Consider the following 18905-nt stretch of genomic DNA (forward strand, 5'->3'; position numbering starts at 1 on the left):
TTTTCTGAAGCAATTCCCGGCGAAACTCCTCCAAGGCTTTATGGCTAGAGGCGATTCTTTTGCCGCATTTGTATATCGAGGATATTCTGCGATTCGCTTAGATTTTATGTAGACTCGGCAACTGTCCTTTTATGACAACCGGAATAGGGCGGCGGCGCCTCGCCTCGGTGAGCTTACAGCCACTATACACTGAAACGAGAAATATTGTTCGCAATCGCCTTGTGAGACTTGTGAGACTGTGTGATCGCTTTAACGGAAGGAAATAAACTAGCGCGGGTTACAACTGCAGTGACATTTGTATTAGTTTAATATTATGTAACCGACAATGATTAGAATGACTGTATGCTTTAATACAAACCTCGTGCTCCTGATTATGAATAAAGGAAACTTAGTAAACTTGATCAGATTACGTTCTTAAGTTAGTTCTTTTGCAAATAAATTAAGAATCCTTTCTTCTCAAAACAGATTAATACATTACAGATTAAGTTCAATTAGGTATTTGTTAATTTAAGTAATTTGTATAAATAAGTTGTCATCTTATCTGGAGTGAAGGAGTCGCCTAGGTTCGTACAATAATGGTGGCCGCGCAATGGACTGCTATCTTAGTGTTTCAACTACTCGTCCACAACGCCAGCTGCGGCCATGATGCACTTGCTGCACACGCCGACCAGCCTGAATACAGCGACCACAATGATCATAACGACCATAGCGACCACGGCGACGACAGTGCTTACGGAGACCACGGTGAGCAAAGTGACCACAGTGCCCACGCCGGCCAAAGGGAAGGCACTGTCCATGGCGACCACGGAGACCACAGTGCCCACGCCGGCCAAAGGGAAGGCACTGTCCATGGCGACCACGGAGACCACAGTGCCCACGCCGGCCAAAGGGAAGGCACTGTCCATGGCGACCACGGAGACCACAGTACCCATGCCAACCAAAGGGATCGCATTGTCCATGGCGACCACGGAGACCACAGTACCCACGCCGACCAAAGTGAAGGCACTGTCCATGGCAACCACGGAGATCACAGTGCCCATGCCAACCAAAGTAAAGGCACTGACCATGGCGACCACGGAGACCATAGTGCCTATACCGACCAAAGGGAACGCATTGTCCATGGCGACCACGCAGACCACAGTGCCCACGCCGATCAAAGTGAAGGCACTGTCCATGGCGACTACGGAGACCACAGTGCCCATGCCATCCAAAGTGAACACAATGTACACCGCGACCACGGAGACCACGTCGCCCATGCCAAACAAAATAAACACAGTGCCCACAGTGACCACGAAGACCCCAGCGATCACGGCGACCATAATGGTGACCACAGCACCAACACACCACAGCACATACACAGCACCCTTGGCGACCATGAGGTCCTCAGTGAACACAGCGTCCAAGGTAACCACAGCGACTACGGCGAACACAGCGTCCACGACGCACACAGTGACCATGGCGACCACAGCAACAAAGGTGATCACGGCAATCACGATGCCCATGGTGAGCGCAGCGTCTCCATTGGTCATAAAGACCACAACGTTCAAAGTGGGCCCAGCGCGAACTTCGGTGGGAGACTTTTGGAGCGGTCAGAGCATATCCATGCGACGACTACGAGCGGGGGCGTCCGGGGCCGGCTGGCGTGGGACGGCAATTACTTCGCCTTTCTCGGCATACCCTACGCCGCAGCGCCCACGGGATTGTTGCGTTTGAAGGTGGGGCTCCTTAGTATTCCTGTTAATCATAAAATACTTTGCGTACTTGTATCTGGTAATATGCACGAACTCTGCCATCCCATTCTTATGTACTCTTCGTAACTTCCAATATGTAGATGACCTTCTTATTATAAGAACATTTATCTTCTGTACATTATGTATTAAAACAATATCTATATATAGTCTATTTGATATATAAAAAAGTAATTTAATTGTAAATTATTTATTGGTTATGTTGTCAGGCACCGCGACCCCCACCCGCATGGAACGGCACTATGGCTGCCGAGCGCACGGTCGTCTGTCCCCAGCAAGGCGTCGGCGAAGAAGACTGCCTCGTGCTCAACGTTTTCGTTCCTAAGATAAAGGCGAAGCGTGCGCTTCCCGTGCTGGTGTACATCCACGGGGGCTCTTTTCGTTACGGCGCCGGACCCACCCGAGGCGCTGCGCCGATCGTCGAACAAGGCGTTATCTTAGTGACCATGAACTATCGCCTCGGCCCGCTGGGCTTCCTTTGCCTCGGTATCGACGAGGCTCCGGGCAACGCGGGCTTACAGGATCAGTTAGCGGCCTTGAGATGGGTAAAGACAAACATAAAAAATTTTGGTGGCGACCCAAATCGTGTAACCATATATGGGACAGATTCCGGAGCTGCGTGCGTCGAACTTCTAGTCCTTTCTAAGGCGAGCACTGATTTATTTGCGAGAGCCGTCATCGAGTCCGGCTCCGGCAGTGCGACGTGGGCGATCGATGATCGTCCGCTGTGTACCGCCAAAAACTTTGCGAAAGCATTTTCCGTATCCGAGTTGGAGCATCCGCATAAGTTATTGGAACTGTACCAAGAGGTTCCGGCGAGCTTGTTAACCAGAGTCAACGAGAAATTCGCAAACACCTTTACCGACGGCAGGTACGGCTTTGCGCCGTGCGTCGAGAGACCCTTCGAAGCTGTGCAATCTGTTATAACCAGTCCTCCGTCCGAAATTATGAGAAAAGAACCACCCAGTGGAGTACCTTTAATGTTTATATTTGCGTCTTTGGAAGGTTTGTTTCTCAAAAGCCGAGAATATTACACGCTGAATTACATGAACAGAATGGAAGCGAATTTTGCAGAATTTTTGCCTTCCGGCCTCAACTTCGACAACGAAATTAAAAGAAACGAGAAAGCTGCGGAAGTGCGACGTTTCTACTTTGCCAAGGAAACCATAGAGAACAATAAGTTAGGATATTTGTGGTATTTCGGAGACAGCCAGATACTGCGTGCGGTGGTCGGCGCGGCGGAAGCGCACGCACGGCGCGGCCGCCTCGTCTACCTTATGGAGTTCGCATACGGCGGGGGGATGCGCGCGCGTGACCCACTGTACGCGAGCGTGGCGCAGAGCGCGCCGGCGCCTGCAGGTCACGCCCACTTCAATGCTCACGTTATATTGAACAATACTGTTCAATCGGACAGCGATCAATTGGCAAGCGACAGGGCGGCCACACTCTTGTGTAATTTCGTTAAATATGGGTAAGTATCGTAAATGTGACCAGTGATTATTGTCAATACTTTGACAAAACATGTAAAACCATCGCTAGTTAAGATACAGAAACACAGCAAGAGTCTTTGAACCGGTACAAATAAAGCTATGTCCCTAATGTTGTAAAAAAAACAAGAAGCCCAAGCAGGACAAGGTAACCAGAACATTTAGATAATCCTTAATTAGGTATGTACTTTTCCAGAGAGCCCACACCAAACGTGACGGAAGCGCTGCCGGTGCGCTGGCCGCGACTGCGCCCGCCCCTCGTGCCCTACCTGCGCCTCGGCGACGACCTCCAGCTCCTTGAAGCGCCCTACAGCGAGAGGATACAGTTTTGGAAGCATTTATTTTACGATTTCGGAAAACGACTATCGGATTATGAACCATATTTTTGCTAAAAAAATGAAGGAAACTTTTTTATTTTATACTTGATAATAAAGTGAAATTATTTGATGAATATTTATTATTAGAAACTTGTACTTTCTCGAACACAAATGAGCGAAGGCATTAACAATAGGAATTTTAATATTACATGTTAATAGTACAAGTATTCATACTCGATGTCGTAGTCGGCGGGGGCGTGCGCCGAGCCGGCGGGGGCTGCGCGCCGCGTCATGTACCCCTCGAGGTCGGGGTACGACTCCAGCAGCATGCGGGCCTGCTTCTTGGTCATGGTGCCGTTGATGATGATGTCCCGGAAGGTGGCATTCTGCATAAAATTCCTGTTGACCACCCGTATCTGGTTGAGCTTCTTCATGAGTGCGGCGTCCACCTTGATAATTTCCATCTCGTGGATGTCCTTGACGGACTGCCGATCCTTGCGGTACTGCTTCTTCAGCTCCTTGATGAACCTCTTCAGCTGCTTCGTCTTCTTCTTTCTCATGGCGGTTCCGTTCTTGTACGCTCTGTCCAATATTTTCCGTATCTCTTTTATGATGTTCTGAATGTTCTTCTTGATTTTGCGCTTTCTCTTATCTCTGGCGCGCTTACGTTTTCGTTTCTCCCGCTTCTTCTTGCGCTCGCGGCGCTCGCGTGAGTTGACATCCCGCACCCGTTTCTCCTCAGAATCTGTCTCGAGGCTGGACTCCTGGAAGGAGATGTCGAAGCCGCCGTACATGTCGTAGGTGGAGAGCTGCAGAGCGCAACACACGAAGGTGGTGCGGCCGCAGGAGAAGTCGCCGCGGTAGATGCGGTACTCCGCCTCGCACTCCATCGGCAGCATGCACGTGCCCCACGGCATGTCGTGTTGGTTGGGGTCTCCGCACGGCACGCCCCATGGCCCTTCAACATCGCCATTGGTCTATTTAGGTCCTTACTTAGAAAGTAGTACTTATGTACACAGCATGCAAGTACGTCTTACTTATGTACTTACTTTAACAACCTTATTTGACAAACAAAATACTCCTATAAAAATACACGGCGTGAAGTAATATTTATACACGTATATTAGTTTACTTTCGTAAAGCACAAAGAAGAATAAATTTGAATAGACTTAGATGTAAAAATAAGTAAAATAAATATAAATCTTAGAGTGAGATGATCGCTGCCGATGTTCTGATATCTTAGTTAGGGCAACTATAAACGAATCATTTATCATTTACCAGAATTAAATCAAAGCCAATTGAAATACATTTAGTCCAATTAAACAAATGGACGATAAAGAAGATAGCGGATGGTGAGTGGAGAACGTAGGCTTACTCGCGGCGGCCATGTTGACGGTGTCGCCCTTGGGGATGGAGGAGTTGAGCGCTTCGAGCTTCTTGGCCAGCCAGATGTCCTTCCACTCCTCCTTCCAGTTCTGCATCTCGACGCTGGAGCTGGAGCTGAGGTAGTCCTCGGCCTCCTTCTTGTGGCGGCGCGCGAGAGGCGAGGGGGGCCGGTACAGGTTCATGATGGCGTCCTGTTGAAATCCGCTGGGCTCCTCCTCCAGCCCGCGCGCACCGTACTCGCTGACTCGAGGCTTTACAGTTAGACTCAACGCGCGCGCCTTCATTTTTATTTTTTTTAATGTTTTCACATCATCCGCTTTAAGATAATTGTTTATTATTTCATTTCTGTGAAACGGATCGGTGATCACGTCTTGAGCGTCTTTCGCCACATTCCTATTGCTAAATAATATTTCAGGATCAGCAAAAGGAATGATGAAAATAAGATCTATGATGGCGGCCAGTAGAAGGCAGTTCGACACGGAACTCATTGTCCGCGGGACAAACCGCGGCAATGCGCGCCAACTCTCGCCGCCATAAAACCTCTACAACCATAACTTATTTAAATCACAATAATAACTTCTTGTTATTTCACAAATTTTAATGGACAATAAATTTCAATAACTATATAATGTTGTGTACGTGGTGTGGTTTACGTAAACGATTTACTTGGTAAATCATCTTTGAATGTGTGCTGAATGCTGACGGAACAAGGAGCACCACCGCCATGTCGCCACCCCGCCCAGTACACAGACGGTGCCTCATGATTTATAATCACTTTTGTCGGTCGTACTAACAAACTTTCAAACATGTTAAATTTTATGTTTAGATGCAATTGCTTGAAGAAAAGGGAATTAATAAAAAAGTGTAAAATACTTCTTATAGCTACTTTTATATACCTTGACAGGTGATCAGTTCTGGCGCAAACTTTTTATGTACTTTCTTATGGGGCTTATGAGTGCTAGATGGAAAATTGTGTTGTTATGAACATGTGTATGAAATAAAATTTGCTGTATTATTTTATTAGTTTTATTATGTCAATCCTATAGCAGGCCGCTGTGATCTCACAGTGTGCAGTCTGCAGTTCCCTTTGTCCACCACACTGTGGGCACCTCACAATTGTGTATTGAAGCCTAAGCAATAACTTCAACAACCGCTTCTGCCCGCTCCAGCCACACCAGGCGCTCCCTGTTCTTGTCCAACGGAAATGTCTTTGATGTTTCACAAGTGTTACACTTCCATTGCAAGGACTTTCTTTTATTTTTTGTTTTCAATTGCATTTTGGCAGAAACACCATTGACAAGTATGCAACGACACTTTTTACAAACCTGCCTTTTTATATCCGGATGTCTGAAAACAAAATTCTCACATGAGTTACTTCACTTATGTACAGTAATAACATTTTTAAGCTTTGAACAATTTCTGCTTTCTGCAGATGCACTTGATTTTATTTATAATGTATATTACTCAGTGATCTGGATAGCATCACATTCTTTTTGGTCGTCTTATGACGATTTACAATTCGGAACCAATTACTGAAAGTTAACGAAATAATTGGAGTAAGCATTGGCACTTACTAACTAACTTACGAACATTTTTAAGACATTTTTCTTTCCAATATTGATAATGAGGTTCCCATAATATGAAGATAATGCGGGATTTTTACCCGCCATATATTTACTTATCTAAAACAACAGAATAACAATTAAATAGTGTAGTTGTGCAGGAGATTCATGAATAATATGTGCCCAAAAAATTATTTACATACACAAATTTTTACATAAACTAATTTTCCTTCTTTGGCTGAAAACTATTAATCGAAAATAAAATTAAGAACTAACTTGATATAAATAATTTACTCGCTGAAAAGAATCATTCCCATGTACTTTACGCATTTCAATGTTATCGTATTATTAGTAATGTTACGAAAATGTAGTTATAACACAAAAGTGTAGTTTAAGCGTGTTGTTTTGTTATTTTGACATTGACGTGACAAGTCGCAAATAACATCACAGCAGACCCAGACCATCAGACAAGACAAAAATCTATTTGTCAATCAATACACTTGCTGTCAAAGAGTATACAAAATATGTTTTGGACTATGGATGTAATCTTATCGTTCCAATTTATGTTTCTGTTAAATTCCGATGTAGTGACTTTGTTTCAAGCCTCAACCAACATTATTTCATAATAAAATAATTTTACATCACTGCGTTTTAAAAAAAATAACTAAATTGCGACGAATGGAAGTTAACATATTTTTTGTTTCCAGATTTGCTTTTTCCCACATCCCCATCTTATATACTCTTTGTTCCACATTTTGTTGACAGCAAAGAGTATGACAGGTTGAGGTAGACAGGAAGGCTGGCTGGTGGTAGAACGTCCTGTCATTGTCATTCATTTCACATCCTGTCAATGTCAATCGTCATTGCGAATTATATGTTTTTATATTTTGAAATTATTAACAAATTGTTAATGTCAGTTAACTAAATTACAAAAATGATGCTTTATTGCTAGCAATAAAACGACTTTTCTTCATAACAACAGCTTTTTCATGCTAGTAGAAAGCTTAAAAAATAACCTGTAAAATTAAAGCTAAATCCAACCTATATTTTATTCATGGTATTTATGATTTTTCTTAATAAAAATGTTAAATAGAAGACGATTTATTTTATCGAAGTTAAAACTAAAAGGACTATGCTATTGCCGACTAGTTTCGACACAAACAAATGTAGGTGAAATAGAAGTCCCCTTTTCAAACGGGTGAGTATTTATAATGCTAATATAGTAACAATACTAATTTTTCAGAGTTTTGGGTTGCATCACGTCAAAGGTCAAAAACCTATTTGAAATTGAACTAAAGTGTTATAACTACCTCATTAAAGATAGAGATTCTAGACCTACTCTTCTTCTCCTTTATTCTCTTAACACCCTAATTCTGGTAGACAGTATTGTTCATCCTTACTCTAAAATTATATCTGATGGGCATGATTCATGTGATGCCCACATGAATGGCATCGTAAGTACTAGCTCAGATGCCAGCTCAGTCAAAGTACACTTCCCTATTATTCCTAATTCAAGGCCCAAAAAACTACCATCAATATGATTGCTGGTGATTTCTATAAATTAAAAATCTAAAAATGAGTTTTGTATTTGGAATTAGCTATTGTATAATAACTATGAAAAAATTGAATATTTTAGAACAACATTGAAATTGTCAACGGGGCGGTATGCGAGGTTTGCAGACGGGGCATGTGTGGCCACACTGGGCAACACCAGCGTGCTCGCTACCGTGGTAGCCAAGGCCAAGGCCGGTGCCGCCTCCTTTTTGCCTCTGGTGGTTGACTACAGACAAAAAGCAGCAGCTGCGGGACGCATACCCACCAATTTTCTTCGGAGGGAGCTGGGTATTTAACTTTATGATTAATAAAGGGCCTCAAAATTTAGGTAGTTAGTATTTTCTTTTTTTTTATATCATAAGGTGGCAAACGAGCAAGCTGCCACCTGAAATCGCTGAAATAGCGAAGTGACCGTTGCCCATAGACATACGCAAATGCATATGTGTTGCCTACCTTTAATCAACGGAGGAGAGGATGCACAGAAAGAAAACATTTCCATGCATCCTCTTAATGAACTACTGAAACGGTTTTAGTAGTGAGGGTGGTGGAGTGCCGTGCAGCTAGCTGCATGTAGTGTGTGTGCGCGCGCAGGACCCACGGAGCGGGAGATCTTGACCTCGCGGCTGGTGGATCGCTCGGTGCGACCGCTCTTCCCGCAGGATTTCACAAGCGACACACAGCTGGCGTGTAATACGCTAGCCGTCGACGGCACCAATCCGCCAGAGACGGTCGCCATCAACGCGGCCAGCGCCGCCCTCGCCCTCTCCGACGTTCCCTGGCATGGACCCATCGGGGCAGTTAGGTATGGAGTATGCATATGCAAAATATTAATTACATCATAATGTTACAATTCGAAGTGGTGATGATGTAACGTGAGGAGATGAGTGGCGGCTCAGGTTGGGGCAGATAGAGAACGAGCTGATCGTGAACCCGACGCGGCGCGAGCTGGAGCGCTCCAGCCTGAACCTGGTGGTGGCGGCGGCCGGCGGGAACCTGGTGGTGATGCTGGAGGGCGGCGCCAAGGACGTGCTGCAGCAGGACCTGCTCAAGGCCATCAAACTAGGTACGAATGTAAGTCCAACCTACTTATTACAGAGTCAAATTTTTGTTATTGATTTTTGTTACACATTTTTTGGATTTCCGAAATTCTCAGAAACAATTGCATTTCCTGAGGTCTGTCTCCCGTGAAAAGAAAAAATAAAAAAACAGCATAACTCCATAACGCTGACACAAGTGATGTGCAGGTGCGAAGGAGGCGCAGCACGTGGTGCGCGCCATCGAGCGGCTGGCCAGCGCGCACGGCAAGCGCAAACGCGAGTACGCACCGCCCCCCCACCTGCCCGGGGACGTCGCCGACGCCCTGCGCGCCCTCTGCACCATGAAGATCAGAGAGATCCTCAGGTCTGCCCCCCACACCCACCTCCTCCCCGCCCCTCCCCGCCCCTCCAGCAGCGGCCGGGGGCGTTCCGAGACTGAGCCTCTGTCCCTCGTGCAGCGACTTCAGCCACGACAAGACGTCGCGCGACGCGGCGCTGGCCGAGCTGCGGCAGACGGCGGTGGCGCAGCTGCGCGACGCCGGCGACCCCGCCCTCCTCGTCGACTGCTTCAACGCCCACCTGCGTCAGACCTTCCGCGACCTCATCTTCGAGACCGACGTGCGCTGCGATGGCCGCGCGCTCGACGAGCTCAGGAAGATCAACTGCGAGGTAGGCGGTAGCGGACCGAGTGAGGCGCGTGAGGCTCGTGAGGCGCGAGGCTGAGGGCGCGGGCGGGATGTTGCAGGTGTCGCTGTACGAGCCGCTGCACGGCAGCGCACTGTTCCAGCGCGGGCAGACGCAGGTGCTGTGCACCGTGGCCTTCGACTCGCCCGACAGCGCGCTCAAGCTGGATCCCCTGACCGCCATCACCAGGTACTACCGTCGAAGCGACCGCGCACCCTCCGACACTTCCTCCGGAAATTTTAAGATGAGCGCTATGTAAAATATGCATCAATTGTACACAAAATAAATTGTCATCTATTTCATTTCATTTTTCAGTTATTATCAAATAATTTAATATAACAGTTAAACCGTTGTACAGCGGCACCAAGGAGAAGAGCTTCTTCCTGCACTACGAGTTCCCGGCGTACGCGACCGGCGAGGTGGGCGGGGCGCGCGGGGCGGGGCCGGCGCGCCGCGAGGCGGGACACGGCGCCCTGGCCGAGCGCGGCCTCGCCCCCGTCGTGCCCCACCAGCCCTACACCGTGCGCCTCACCGCAGAGGTGCTCGAGTCCAACGGCGAGTACTCCTCCCGCACCCCGCACACCCACACCCTTCACCCGGCTGCGCTGACTGCGCTGACTGTGCACCTCCCGCAGGCTCGAGCTCCATGGCGTCGGTGTGCGGCGGGTCGCTGGCGCTGCTGGACGCGGGCGTGGCGCTGAGCGCGCCGGCCGCGGGCGTCGCCGTCGGCCTCGTGTCGCGCTACAAGGACGGCGCGCTCTGCGACTACCGCATCCTCACCGACCTGCTGGTGAGCGCAGCTCTCCCCCCCACCTCTCCCACCCCTCACCCCAACACTGACGCCGAGCTGTTGCAGGGCATCGAGGACTACATGGGCGACATGGACTTCAAGGTGGCGGGCACGAAGCGCGGAGTGACCGCGCTGCAGGCGGACGTGAAGACCGCCGGCCTGCCGCTCAAGGTTGTCATGGAGGCCGTGCAGCGCGCCTGCGACGCCAAGGCGCGCGTCATCGACATCATGAACAAGTGCATCGACCGGCCGAGGTACGTGGCGGGGTGGGGCGGGGGCGGGAGCGGGGGCGGCGGGCACTGACTGGGGGCGTGTGCGCAGGCAGGACCGCAAGGAGAGCCTGCCGGTGACTGAGGAGCTGGCGGTGGAGCCGCACGAGCGCGCGCGGCTGCTGGGCCCCGCCGGCATCAACCTGAAGCGGCTGTACGTGGAGACGGGCGTGCAGCTGAGCGCGCTGGACGAGCGCCGGTTCGCGGTGTTCGCGCCGAACGCCGCGGCGCTGGAGGAGGCGCGGGCGCGGCTGGAGGGCTGGCTGAGCGCCGAGCGCGCGCCCGACCTGGAGTTCGGCGCGGTGTACACGGCGCGCGTGGTGGAGCTGCGCGACTGCGGCGTCATGGTGACGCTGCACGCCGCGCTGCCGCCCGCGCTGCTGCACAACTCGCAGCTGGACCACCGCAAGGTACGTGGGGTGGGGGTGGGGGTGGGGGGCGGCGTGTCGTGTCGTGACGTGTCGTGACGTGTGTGGGCGTGTGCAGGTGCAGCACCCGTCGGCGCTGGGTCTGGCGGTGGGCTCGGAGATCCACGTGAAGTACTTCGGGCGGGACCCGGTGTCGGGTCAGATGCGACTGTCGCGCAAGGTGCTGACGGCGCCGCCCCCCGGGACGCCGCGCAACCTGGACAGGAGGTAGCGCCGCAACATTACCAGGACGATGTGTGACGTCACCCCGGACACTAATTTTGTTTCATTGTAAATTCCACGATAGTGAGTAAATTAAATGTGTAAATAACGATTTTTTATTTTATTTTTTAATAAGTACTAGCTGTCGCCCGCGACTCCGTCCGCGTGGATATATAAAAAAACTTAATTAGTGTGGCCTACGTGTTCTTTCAAGCTATGTTTTATACGTAGGCCAAATTTAATCGAGATCCGTTCTAGAGATATCTTCAAACACCCATCCATCCATCCACATCACATCCATCTAAACATTCGCATTTATAATATTAGTAAGTTAAATAAAAATAAGCTTTTCAAGGCATGAATTCGAAAAAAAATAGTATCCTATGTCCGTCTCCTGGCGCTAAGCTACCTCCTCAACAATTTTCAACCACATCGGTAAAACTGTTCTTGAGTTATAATTAGTGTAACTAACACGACTTTCTTTTATATATAGAAGATATAAGCGCAGATGCCTTTTTACAAGTTCATCATCAGCTTAATAAACGTCCCTACCGAGGGGCTCCGAGCCTACCATAAGTTAGGGGTGACAAGGCCATAGTCAATCACGCTGGTCAAGTGCGGGTTGGTTGACTTCACACATATCTTTGAATTTCTTCTCAGATATATGCAGGTTGCATCACGATGTTTTCCTTCACCGTAAGAATGTCGGATAAATGTACATATGTAAATCGGAAATGGAAAAACACATTGGTACATGGCGGGATTCGAAACTAGGACCTGCAGATTGCAAGTCGAGGGTTCGATTCCTGAGCCATCGAAACTCATTTTACAAGTTCCCATGAAATAATAAAAAAAACGTATTTATCGAAAGAAATAAAGAATGTGAGGAAGTGTGGTCCGATACCGGAGCCTGGCAGACTGGGTTTGCCTGCAGCTGGGCGCCGGACGGCGAGAGGATCAGGAGGCGTGTCAGCAATCTGCGCTCACAACATCGTATCATCAGCACATGAAGTTGTAATTGATTATAATGCGGCAACTTGCACGCAACGTGTCGGAGGACTCGGCAGCAAACCGTAAGAAAGTAAACGTGCAGGAAACGTGTCGCCGCCAACTTGCCGTGTTAAGTTGTCGTCTGTATCGTACTTGCCACAGGTAATTTATTATTAGGATGGGCTCTTCAAGTATTTAATATATTTATATAAAGAAAACTCATAATAATTTTATATATTTATTGCAAGAAATAATCTGTACAATATCTAAGTAATATAATATCGTATCACAAAAGGACGTTTTGTCGAAGGCACTATATAGTAGTAGATACTCTTAAATAACATCAAACAAAACAAAGTGATTGTCAAAAAATAAAGGAGTCGACGTCGCCGGCGCCTCCTCCTTCTCCTTTTCGCTAAACATTATTAAATAAATAAAAAAATATTAATTACAAAAACAAGAACATGTCAAAAGCTGTACACGTCGTTTATTTAATACTTGCAGTCTTTGATTTCGTTGTGACTACAGCAGCCAGCCCTCGCTACACATTTACCACTATTTACAATATTCCGTGAAAATAATTGCTTTACTTGTATAGGAATATGCTCTGCGCAGAGCCTCGGCCCGAGCCGCAGCCGCAGCCGCAGCCGCAACCGCACACTATACACTATAAACTAAAACATACAAAGCACAATCATAAGCAACGGACAATATATGTATGCGCACGCGACACGCACGCGGCAAGCTCGCGACACACACGCGGCACACACTCGGCAGCCTGCAACGCTCAGGTACGCTCATACCAAATTAACCTTTGATTTTGCAAAATCAAAACATAATAATAGCAAGTGGTTCGCTTCGTTTGGACTAATATCAATATTATTTTGTCATGATGCGTGGGCGAGTCGCACTCCTTGGCAAGAATATAAAGTGGCAGCTCACGTCTTCACGTCTCGCGCCCCATCTGCATATCTATATTACTTATTGTAAATCATAAATCATAAATAGTTATAAAATGTCTGCAGTGAGTGGGGTGGGGGTGGGGGTGGGGTCAGTGGCTGAGGCCGAAGAGCTTGAGGGCGTTGAATGCGGTGGCGAGGGCGACGTCCTGCGCACTGCGGCCGAGGAAGCCGGCGGCCAGCTCGACCACTGCGGGCAGAGCGCACGGCTCGTTGCGCTGGAACGTGCAGTAGCGGTTCACGAAGTTCATGGACCTGCGGACACGCGGCCTGCATCAGTGTCGCGAGTGGGGCGGGGCGGAGAGGGCGTGGCGTGGTGTGCGGGGTGGGCGGGGCTCACCTCTCCGTGAGGCAGGACTTGACGTGCGGCGGCAGCTTGGAGGCGCGCACGTTGGGGTACATGAAGGGCGAGTCGGTCTCGACGAGGAGGCGGTCGAGCGGCAGCAGGCGGTCGGCCAGCAGGCGGCGCACGCCGTCGGCCGCCTTGTCCTTGCACACGTAGCCGGTGAGCGCCAGGTAGCAGCCGCGCTCCAGGTAGCGCAGGCCCTGCTCCGCCGACCCGGTGAACGAGTGCACCACCACCGGCGGCAGCCGCGCACCGCCCTCCTCCAGGATGCGCAGCACGTCCTCCTGCGCCGCCTTCTCGTGTACCAGCAGCGGCTTCTGCAGCTCGCACGCCAGCTCCACCTGCAGCTCGCATCACAACGATAAACCTCATTTGACGGATCGGTCAGTCCCGCGCGCGCACCGTGAGCCGCTCGGTTTGCGGAGAGATATTCCTTTTATATAAATCGTTTGCTCCTGTATAATAAATAATACAACGACTCGAGACCGAGGTCACTCGACGCGCCTTAGCCTTAGCACTTGTTCCTTATTAAATTACGTTATGACAACACGACTAAAGAAGACACGCCCCGGCGAAACAGGAATGCCCTCAGACGAGTTGCGTCACACCGCTCTGGAAAAGGGGATCAAAGTACAGCCTAAGACTCTCTGCAACTCGTCATGTCGAAGGGAGTAAGAGGTTATGAGGCGCGGTGACGTCACCGAGGCGAAGGAGTGACGCTCGCCCTCCGCTTATTTTGCTAATTATACCCCAGCGTATTAATAGTTAGGTGTGAGCCGAGGTCGGGGCCTCGCGCCTATACTACAGGACGCAACTTATACATCCTATATCTACAACAAATCACACAAATACTACAAGGAAATATATTTGTAGTTTATCGCACAAGTATAATTGCGTCATCTTCACAAGGGACAAATAGAAGTGGCATCATTTTGAATGGCAACAGATGTGTCTGCACTTGTCACCAATGACGCGGTGACAGGCGGCGGGTGATGATGTGCAGGGGCGCGGCCGCTGAGCTAAATATACAGCGGCCGTGGTCGGGCGGGTGTCGAGTGTCGAGTGTCGGGATCATTTCATAATGCAAGTAATATCACGTCCACGTTCGTATCGATGTATCAATAAACGCATTTAACATTAATTGTATAAAAAGCGTTCCACACAGTGAGTCATATAATTCTCCTCGCTTACTAGTATTATACATTACGAGAAGCGGTTAGGATTGTTATATGTACATTCATTGCTTCGCAACAAGTACATTCCCCACTCGTAATATAATAATGTTTGCTAAAAGATTGTAAAAGGCGACGGAGGAGAGTCCTGCCCCGCTAGAAACTTGCGGCCTGAGACCCGAGGCCTGCGACGCCGAGGCAATGATAGATCCGCTTTGACAACATTATATATTTAAGGAAACATGTGGATGTTGGTGTGATTAAAAAAATAAATCGATTTATTTAAAACACGCCCCGAACAAAGCGTTCAGGCGGACAACTGTACACGGTTTCAATATTGGCAACATGGTCGGACAAGATGCTAAGCATCATTCTAAGGAAAGCGAATTTATTACAAATTGTAATAAGCGCTGTAATATAAAGGTCTCGCGTTGTGATCATTATATTGTCGAGTGTCGGGGGCGCGACCAGAGTGGACACGATTGCTCGCTCCGAGGCTCAAGATTGCCTGACATTGCTTCAATGAACGTTTCAATCTAATTAAGGTAGAAAAATGTAGTACTTATCAGTAATTGAATCTGTTGCGACAGATGCAATTAGCGTGGCCGAGTGGTGCAGAGTGGGGCGGTGGGGAGTGGGAGGGGTCGTTGTCGCTCTTAGGCATGTCGTAATCAGTTCAGATTCGCCACATCTTAGAACTCTGAGTGTGGCCATGCAGACGTCACAACGAGTTAATGTTACCCGACGTTAGCGGAATGTACATATTATATATGGACACTTTGTATTTGTGATAATCTGCAATAAGCCTGAGAAGTGGCAGAGGCGGCCATGATTAAAACATTTATCTAATGGAGCGCAACGTGTAATAAAGAGTCGGGCGCTGATGCTTCACTGCGTCTGTATTAAAACTTGCGATAGGAAGTCACCAAGTCAAGTGACAAACACGTCCGGGCGGCGGTGGTCAGCGCCCGCACATTTCTTACACCTCAAACATTGCAACGATTATGTATTTATATGCGAGTGCCCTCAATTCGGCGGGATATTTCATTCTTGTAACATGTGTATGAAAACATTTTTAATATAAAAATATATAAGTAAGTAATCGAGTGGTGTGGAGTACCTGCCGCTTGAAGACGGCGCGCTGCACGTGGGGCTCGGAGAAGTCCTTGGTGTAGTTGAGGCCGCACTCGCCGAGCGCCACGCACTCGGGCGCCGCCGCCACCTGCCGCAGCTCCGCCCACAGCTCCTCCTCCGCCATCGACTTGGCGTCGTGCGGGTGCACGCCTGACAACGCCACGCACGCACACACTTTTATACATGATTGTTTTAAAAACTGCGCCTTATTGCAGTTCATTACTATTGAAGAACATCATGGCCATTTCCAACAATTCAGACTATACCTTAACTCGTAAACTGTTCAGGTGTTACATGTTACATTAGGTTGGAAAAACTTAAATTCTTAATTGGAACAGATTTTGCAGGACGGGTGATCACATCTACACAATTAACATTGTTGAAACATCATCATGTTTGGAAGTGAAAATCTTATTTAATTAACACTTGTGGTCACAACTAGCGAGTGTAACGAGAGAGGTTGTATTCTTGCATCAACAATACATAAAAATGTATAACATTAAATGCAACATCATTCTAGTTTCATATTATTTTTTACTTTGTTACAAAATGTAGACAAATAGTGAGTTTAAATACATAATAATGTTTATTTACTATACAAATGATATGTGTGCTACACTACACTATATGACTGCTGATGTTATCATTGAGAGGTGCGAGGTCTACACATGTCTCACTGTTGTTATCTTCGACAGATGACATGACATGATAACACTCAAGAAACAAAAAAATAACCTAATTTTCGCCTGTAATTTAGCAAATAGGTATATCTTTTAAGTATTGGATTGCTTCTTAATACCATTACCTTACTATGCCACTTCCACAGAGACATTACTATAATAAACAAAATCATGATAGCGCTTGTTAAAGCTGAGGACTTTAAAATTCATTATAAGACAATTGAAGTGTATTCACAACCCAAAGGGTTCCTACACCGACTGTGCTGTATGAAATACAAATAACAATAGTAAAAATAATCTATCTGTCTCAGTTGTTCTAATCATAATGCAGTTTAAATGCAGTTGCCCAACATACTAATTGTTTTTTTCTTAATACTCTATGTTATATGCAGGACTTTCATTGGTGTGTAGTGTTAAAATAATTGGAGGCGTGGGCTAAGACAATTTCTTAACGTTTTATAAAAACTCTGTTGTTTAGCCTGCTCTGTCTGTGAAAAGTTATTTGGTGGTAAGAAACGCTCGTTCGAGCACATAACACACAAAGGTTACAGACTATACTATCAATCAACTTACCTGCTGTGGAATATATAGTTCCAGGGTACAATCGAGTCAATCGCAGTGCCTCTTTGCTATTTCTGACTGATGTGCCTGTTACCATTATTTTTTGTACGCCTGCAAAAATAAAAAAATATTGTATGCTGCAAAAAGTATGTGCATATATATATATAGTGCTCAGTTTTTGGGGCAATTAGGTACAATTTGTATGATTTATTTGGACAGCTGGTGGCAGCGGGCAGCGAGCAGCGAGCGGCACGCACATCTACTACTGGATGTCGACACATCGCAACATAACTGCACGCAATATTCATGATGCCAGCCGCTCTTCCGTAATGTTAGATTGACACGCACCTGCATCTTTCGCCCTTTGAATTACTGAATCGAGATCGCGACCATACTTTTTGTTTGTCAGATTTGCGCCGATGTCGATCACAATAAGATTTTCATAACAACCCTTCAGTTCCTCCGGAATCTGCGTTTCTTCAGACGTCATCCTTCAATTTGTTTGAAGCTTATTGGTTTGGTGTTTACCTGTGATCAAACCAGATTATTAGTCTCATTTAAAAAAATGCTTTTATTTGAATTTATAGTACACTTACAAATTGTATCAAACACTCCTGCAGAATAAGCTTCTTAAAATTCTAATGACTAGTAAAAATGAACAGTCTTACTGAGCTGCCACCATGTTTTGAAGTAAGTTTTCTTCAAACTTCAGACTTCAGATTTTCTCATTTGAGACAAGTTCTCATTTGTCCTCATTTATAATCCAATTAAATCATATGAAAATGTTTGTTCAGCTTAACATTTAAGTTTCCTATTTGACAGAAAAAATTGAATCCTTATTTAATTCGTGGAAAACATTTCCTCCTGTAATAGAGAACAGACTTTTTAACGTTCCGTTTTAGTGTTTCTTTTAACCAAAAATTATCTCAGACTCATGTCTCATTAATTTTTGTTACCAAATTCAAAGAGTATATAAAATATGACCTAATTATAAGAAAGCGTTTCTTATGTTGAACTGTTTTTTACTAAAGACTAAATTTCACCTTTAACACTTACATTCAGTAACAACATGTGTTTAGTGTTTTATAAAAAAAACACAAGTAAATCAAAACATAAAAGTACGTGTGAACAATCCTCATCATCACATGTGAACAGTGATCTGACTTCAGATTATCAATTTTATAGAGTTCCAAAGTTTCAATGTCTATTCAATTCCATTTTAAATCCAAAACAACACTTCACATTGACATAACGACATAACGTTGATTGACATTGACAGAATGAAATGTTTGTTTTTGGACATAAATGTTATGCAAAGAACTATAACCTAAAAATAAAATAAAATACTATTGTTGTTAAGAGTTAGTTATCACGTGAAGACTAACCATGAACGTAAAACGATTTTTTTCTAAAAATTTGGTGGTGGTCGTGATGGTCCCAGCTATTATAGGAGCACATTATGGCTGGGCTAAATTGCAAGGTATTGACTACCTTGTTGGTCCTGATGATAGGAAAAAATTGCCTTTTGCCTCGGTAAGGTTATTTTTCTAATACTGAAAATATTTAACTATTGTTTTTTTAATTTGACAAAATTAAGTTA

General features: G+C 46.6%; 5 protein-coding genes across 5 annotated transcripts; 2 read left to right on the forward strand and 3 right to left on the reverse strand.

Annotated features, from left to right (window-relative positions):
- Window positions 1-168: 168 nt before the first annotated feature.
- Window positions 169-3720, forward strand: LOC106120342 (esterase B1-like). The gene is made up of 3 exons (XM_013315663.1): window positions 169-1715; window positions 1958-3219; window positions 3432-3720. The coding sequence occupies exons 1-3, from the start codon at window positions 576-578 to the stop codon at window positions 3625-3627; spliced, it is 2598 nt and encodes an 865-aa protein (XP_013171117.1). The 5' UTR covers window positions 169-575; the 3' UTR covers window positions 3628-3720.
- On the reverse strand, window positions 3684-5860 carry LOC106120343 (uncharacterized). The gene is made up of 2 exons (XM_013315664.1): window positions 4928-5860; window positions 3684-4510 (listed from the first exon to the last, which is right to left on the reverse strand). The coding sequence occupies exons 1-2, from the start codon at window positions 5424-5426 to the stop codon at window positions 3765-3767; spliced, it is 1245 nt and encodes a 414-aa protein (XP_013171118.1). The 5' UTR covers window positions 5427-5860; the 3' UTR covers window positions 3684-3764.
- Window positions 5861-5950: 90 nt separating this feature from the next.
- Rpp21 (ribonuclease P protein subunit Rpp21) lies at window positions 5951-6963 on the reverse strand. The gene is made up of 3 exons (XM_013315665.1): window positions 6777-6963; window positions 6529-6620; window positions 5951-6285 (listed from the first exon to the last, which is right to left on the reverse strand). The coding sequence occupies exons 1-3, from the start codon at window positions 6828-6830 to the stop codon at window positions 6069-6071; spliced, it is 363 nt and encodes a 120-aa protein (XP_013171119.1). The 5' UTR covers window positions 6831-6963; the 3' UTR covers window positions 5951-6068.
- A 341-nt stretch (window positions 6964-7304) lies between these two features.
- On the forward strand, window positions 7305-11575 carry PNPase (polyribonucleotide nucleotidyltransferase 1). The gene is made up of 12 exons (XM_013315697.1): window positions 7305-7698; window positions 8137-8342; window positions 8646-8856; window positions 8951-9117; window positions 9299-9455; window positions 9550-9760; window positions 9837-9964; window positions 10134-10330; window positions 10411-10565; window positions 10632-10819; window positions 10887-11244; window positions 11321-11575. The coding sequence occupies exons 1-12, from the start codon at window positions 7583-7585 to the stop codon at window positions 11471-11473; spliced, it is 2247 nt and encodes a 748-aa protein (XP_013171151.1). The 5' UTR covers window positions 7305-7582; the 3' UTR covers window positions 11474-11575.
- Window positions 11576-12678: 1103 nt separating this feature from the next.
- LOC106120244 (tat-linked quality control protein TatD) lies at window positions 12679-18159 on the reverse strand. The gene is made up of 6 exons (XM_013315537.1): window positions 17902-18159; window positions 17654-17833; window positions 17318-17416; window positions 16051-16214; window positions 13753-14099; window positions 12679-13667 (listed from the first exon to the last, which is right to left on the reverse strand). Exons 2-6 carry the CDS (start codon window positions 17793-17795, stop codon window positions 13505-13507), a joined length of 915 nt encoding a protein of 304 aa, XP_013170991.1. The 5' UTR covers window positions 17796-17833; window positions 17902-18159; the 3' UTR covers window positions 12679-13504.
- Between the last annotated feature and the right edge of the window lie 746 nt (window positions 18160-18905).

Source organism: Papilio xuthus, unplaced genomic scaffold, assembly GCF_000836235.2.
Source record: "Papilio xuthus unplaced genomic scaffold, Pxut_1.1 DF826961.1, whole genome shotgun sequence".
NCBI lineage: Eukaryota > Metazoa > Arthropoda > Insecta > Lepidoptera > Papilionidae > Papilio > Papilio xuthus.

Coding starts and splice junctions, on each gene's coding strand:
- LOC106120342 (XM_013315663.1), top strand. CDS start 576: ATGGTGGCCGCGCAATGGACTGCTATCTTAGTGTTTCAACTACTCGTC. Junction 1,716..1,957: donor CGGGATTGTTGCGTTTGAAG/GTGGGGCTCCTT, acceptor TTATGTTGTCAG/GCACCGCGACCCCCACCCGC. Junction 3,220..3,431: donor TGTAATTTCGTTAAATATGG/GTAAGTATCGTA, acceptor GTACTTTTCCAG/AGAGCCCACACCAAACGTGA.
- LOC106120244 (XM_013315537.1), bottom strand. CDS start 17,795: ATGACGTCTGAAGAAACGCAGATTCCGGAGGAACTGAAGGGTTGTTAT. Junction 16,215..17,317: donor AACTATATATTCCACAGCAG/GTAAGTTGATTG, acceptor TGGCGTTGTCAG/GCGTGCACCCGCACGACGCC. Junction 13,668..13,752: donor AAGTCCTGCCTCACGGAGAG/GTGAGCCCCGCC, acceptor GCGTGTCCGCAG/GTCCATGAACTTCGTGAACC.
- Rpp21 (XM_013315665.1), bottom strand. CDS start 6,830: ATGCGTAAAGTACATGGGAATGATTCTTTTCAGCGAGTAAATTATTTA. Junction 6,621..6,776: donor GAGTAAATTATTTATATCAA/GTTAGTTCTTAA, acceptor CTGTTGTTTTAG/ATAAGTAAATATATGGCGGG. Junction 6,286..6,528: donor AAGAAAAATGTCTTAAAAAT/GTTCGTAAGTTA, acceptor TTTTGTTTTCAG/ACATCCGGATATAAAAAGGC.
- LOC106120343 (XM_013315664.1), bottom strand. CDS start 5,426: ATGAGTTCCGTGTCGAACTGCCTTCTACTGGCCGCCATCATAGATCTT. Junction 4,511..4,927: donor CGTCAACATGGCCGCCGCGA/GTAAGCCTACGT, acceptor GCGATGTTGAAG/GGCCATGGGGCGTGCCGTGC.
- PNPase (XM_013315697.1), top strand. CDS start 7,583: ATGTTAAATAGAAGACGATTTATTTTATCGAAGTTAAAACTAAAAGGA. Junction 7,699..8,136: donor GAAGTCCCCTTTTCAAACGG/GTGAGTATTTAT, acceptor TGAATATTTTAG/AACAACATTGAAATTGTCAA. Junction 10,566..10,631: donor GCATCCTCACCGACCTGCTG/GTGAGCGCAGCT, acceptor GAGCTGTTGCAG/GGCATCGAGGACTACATGGG.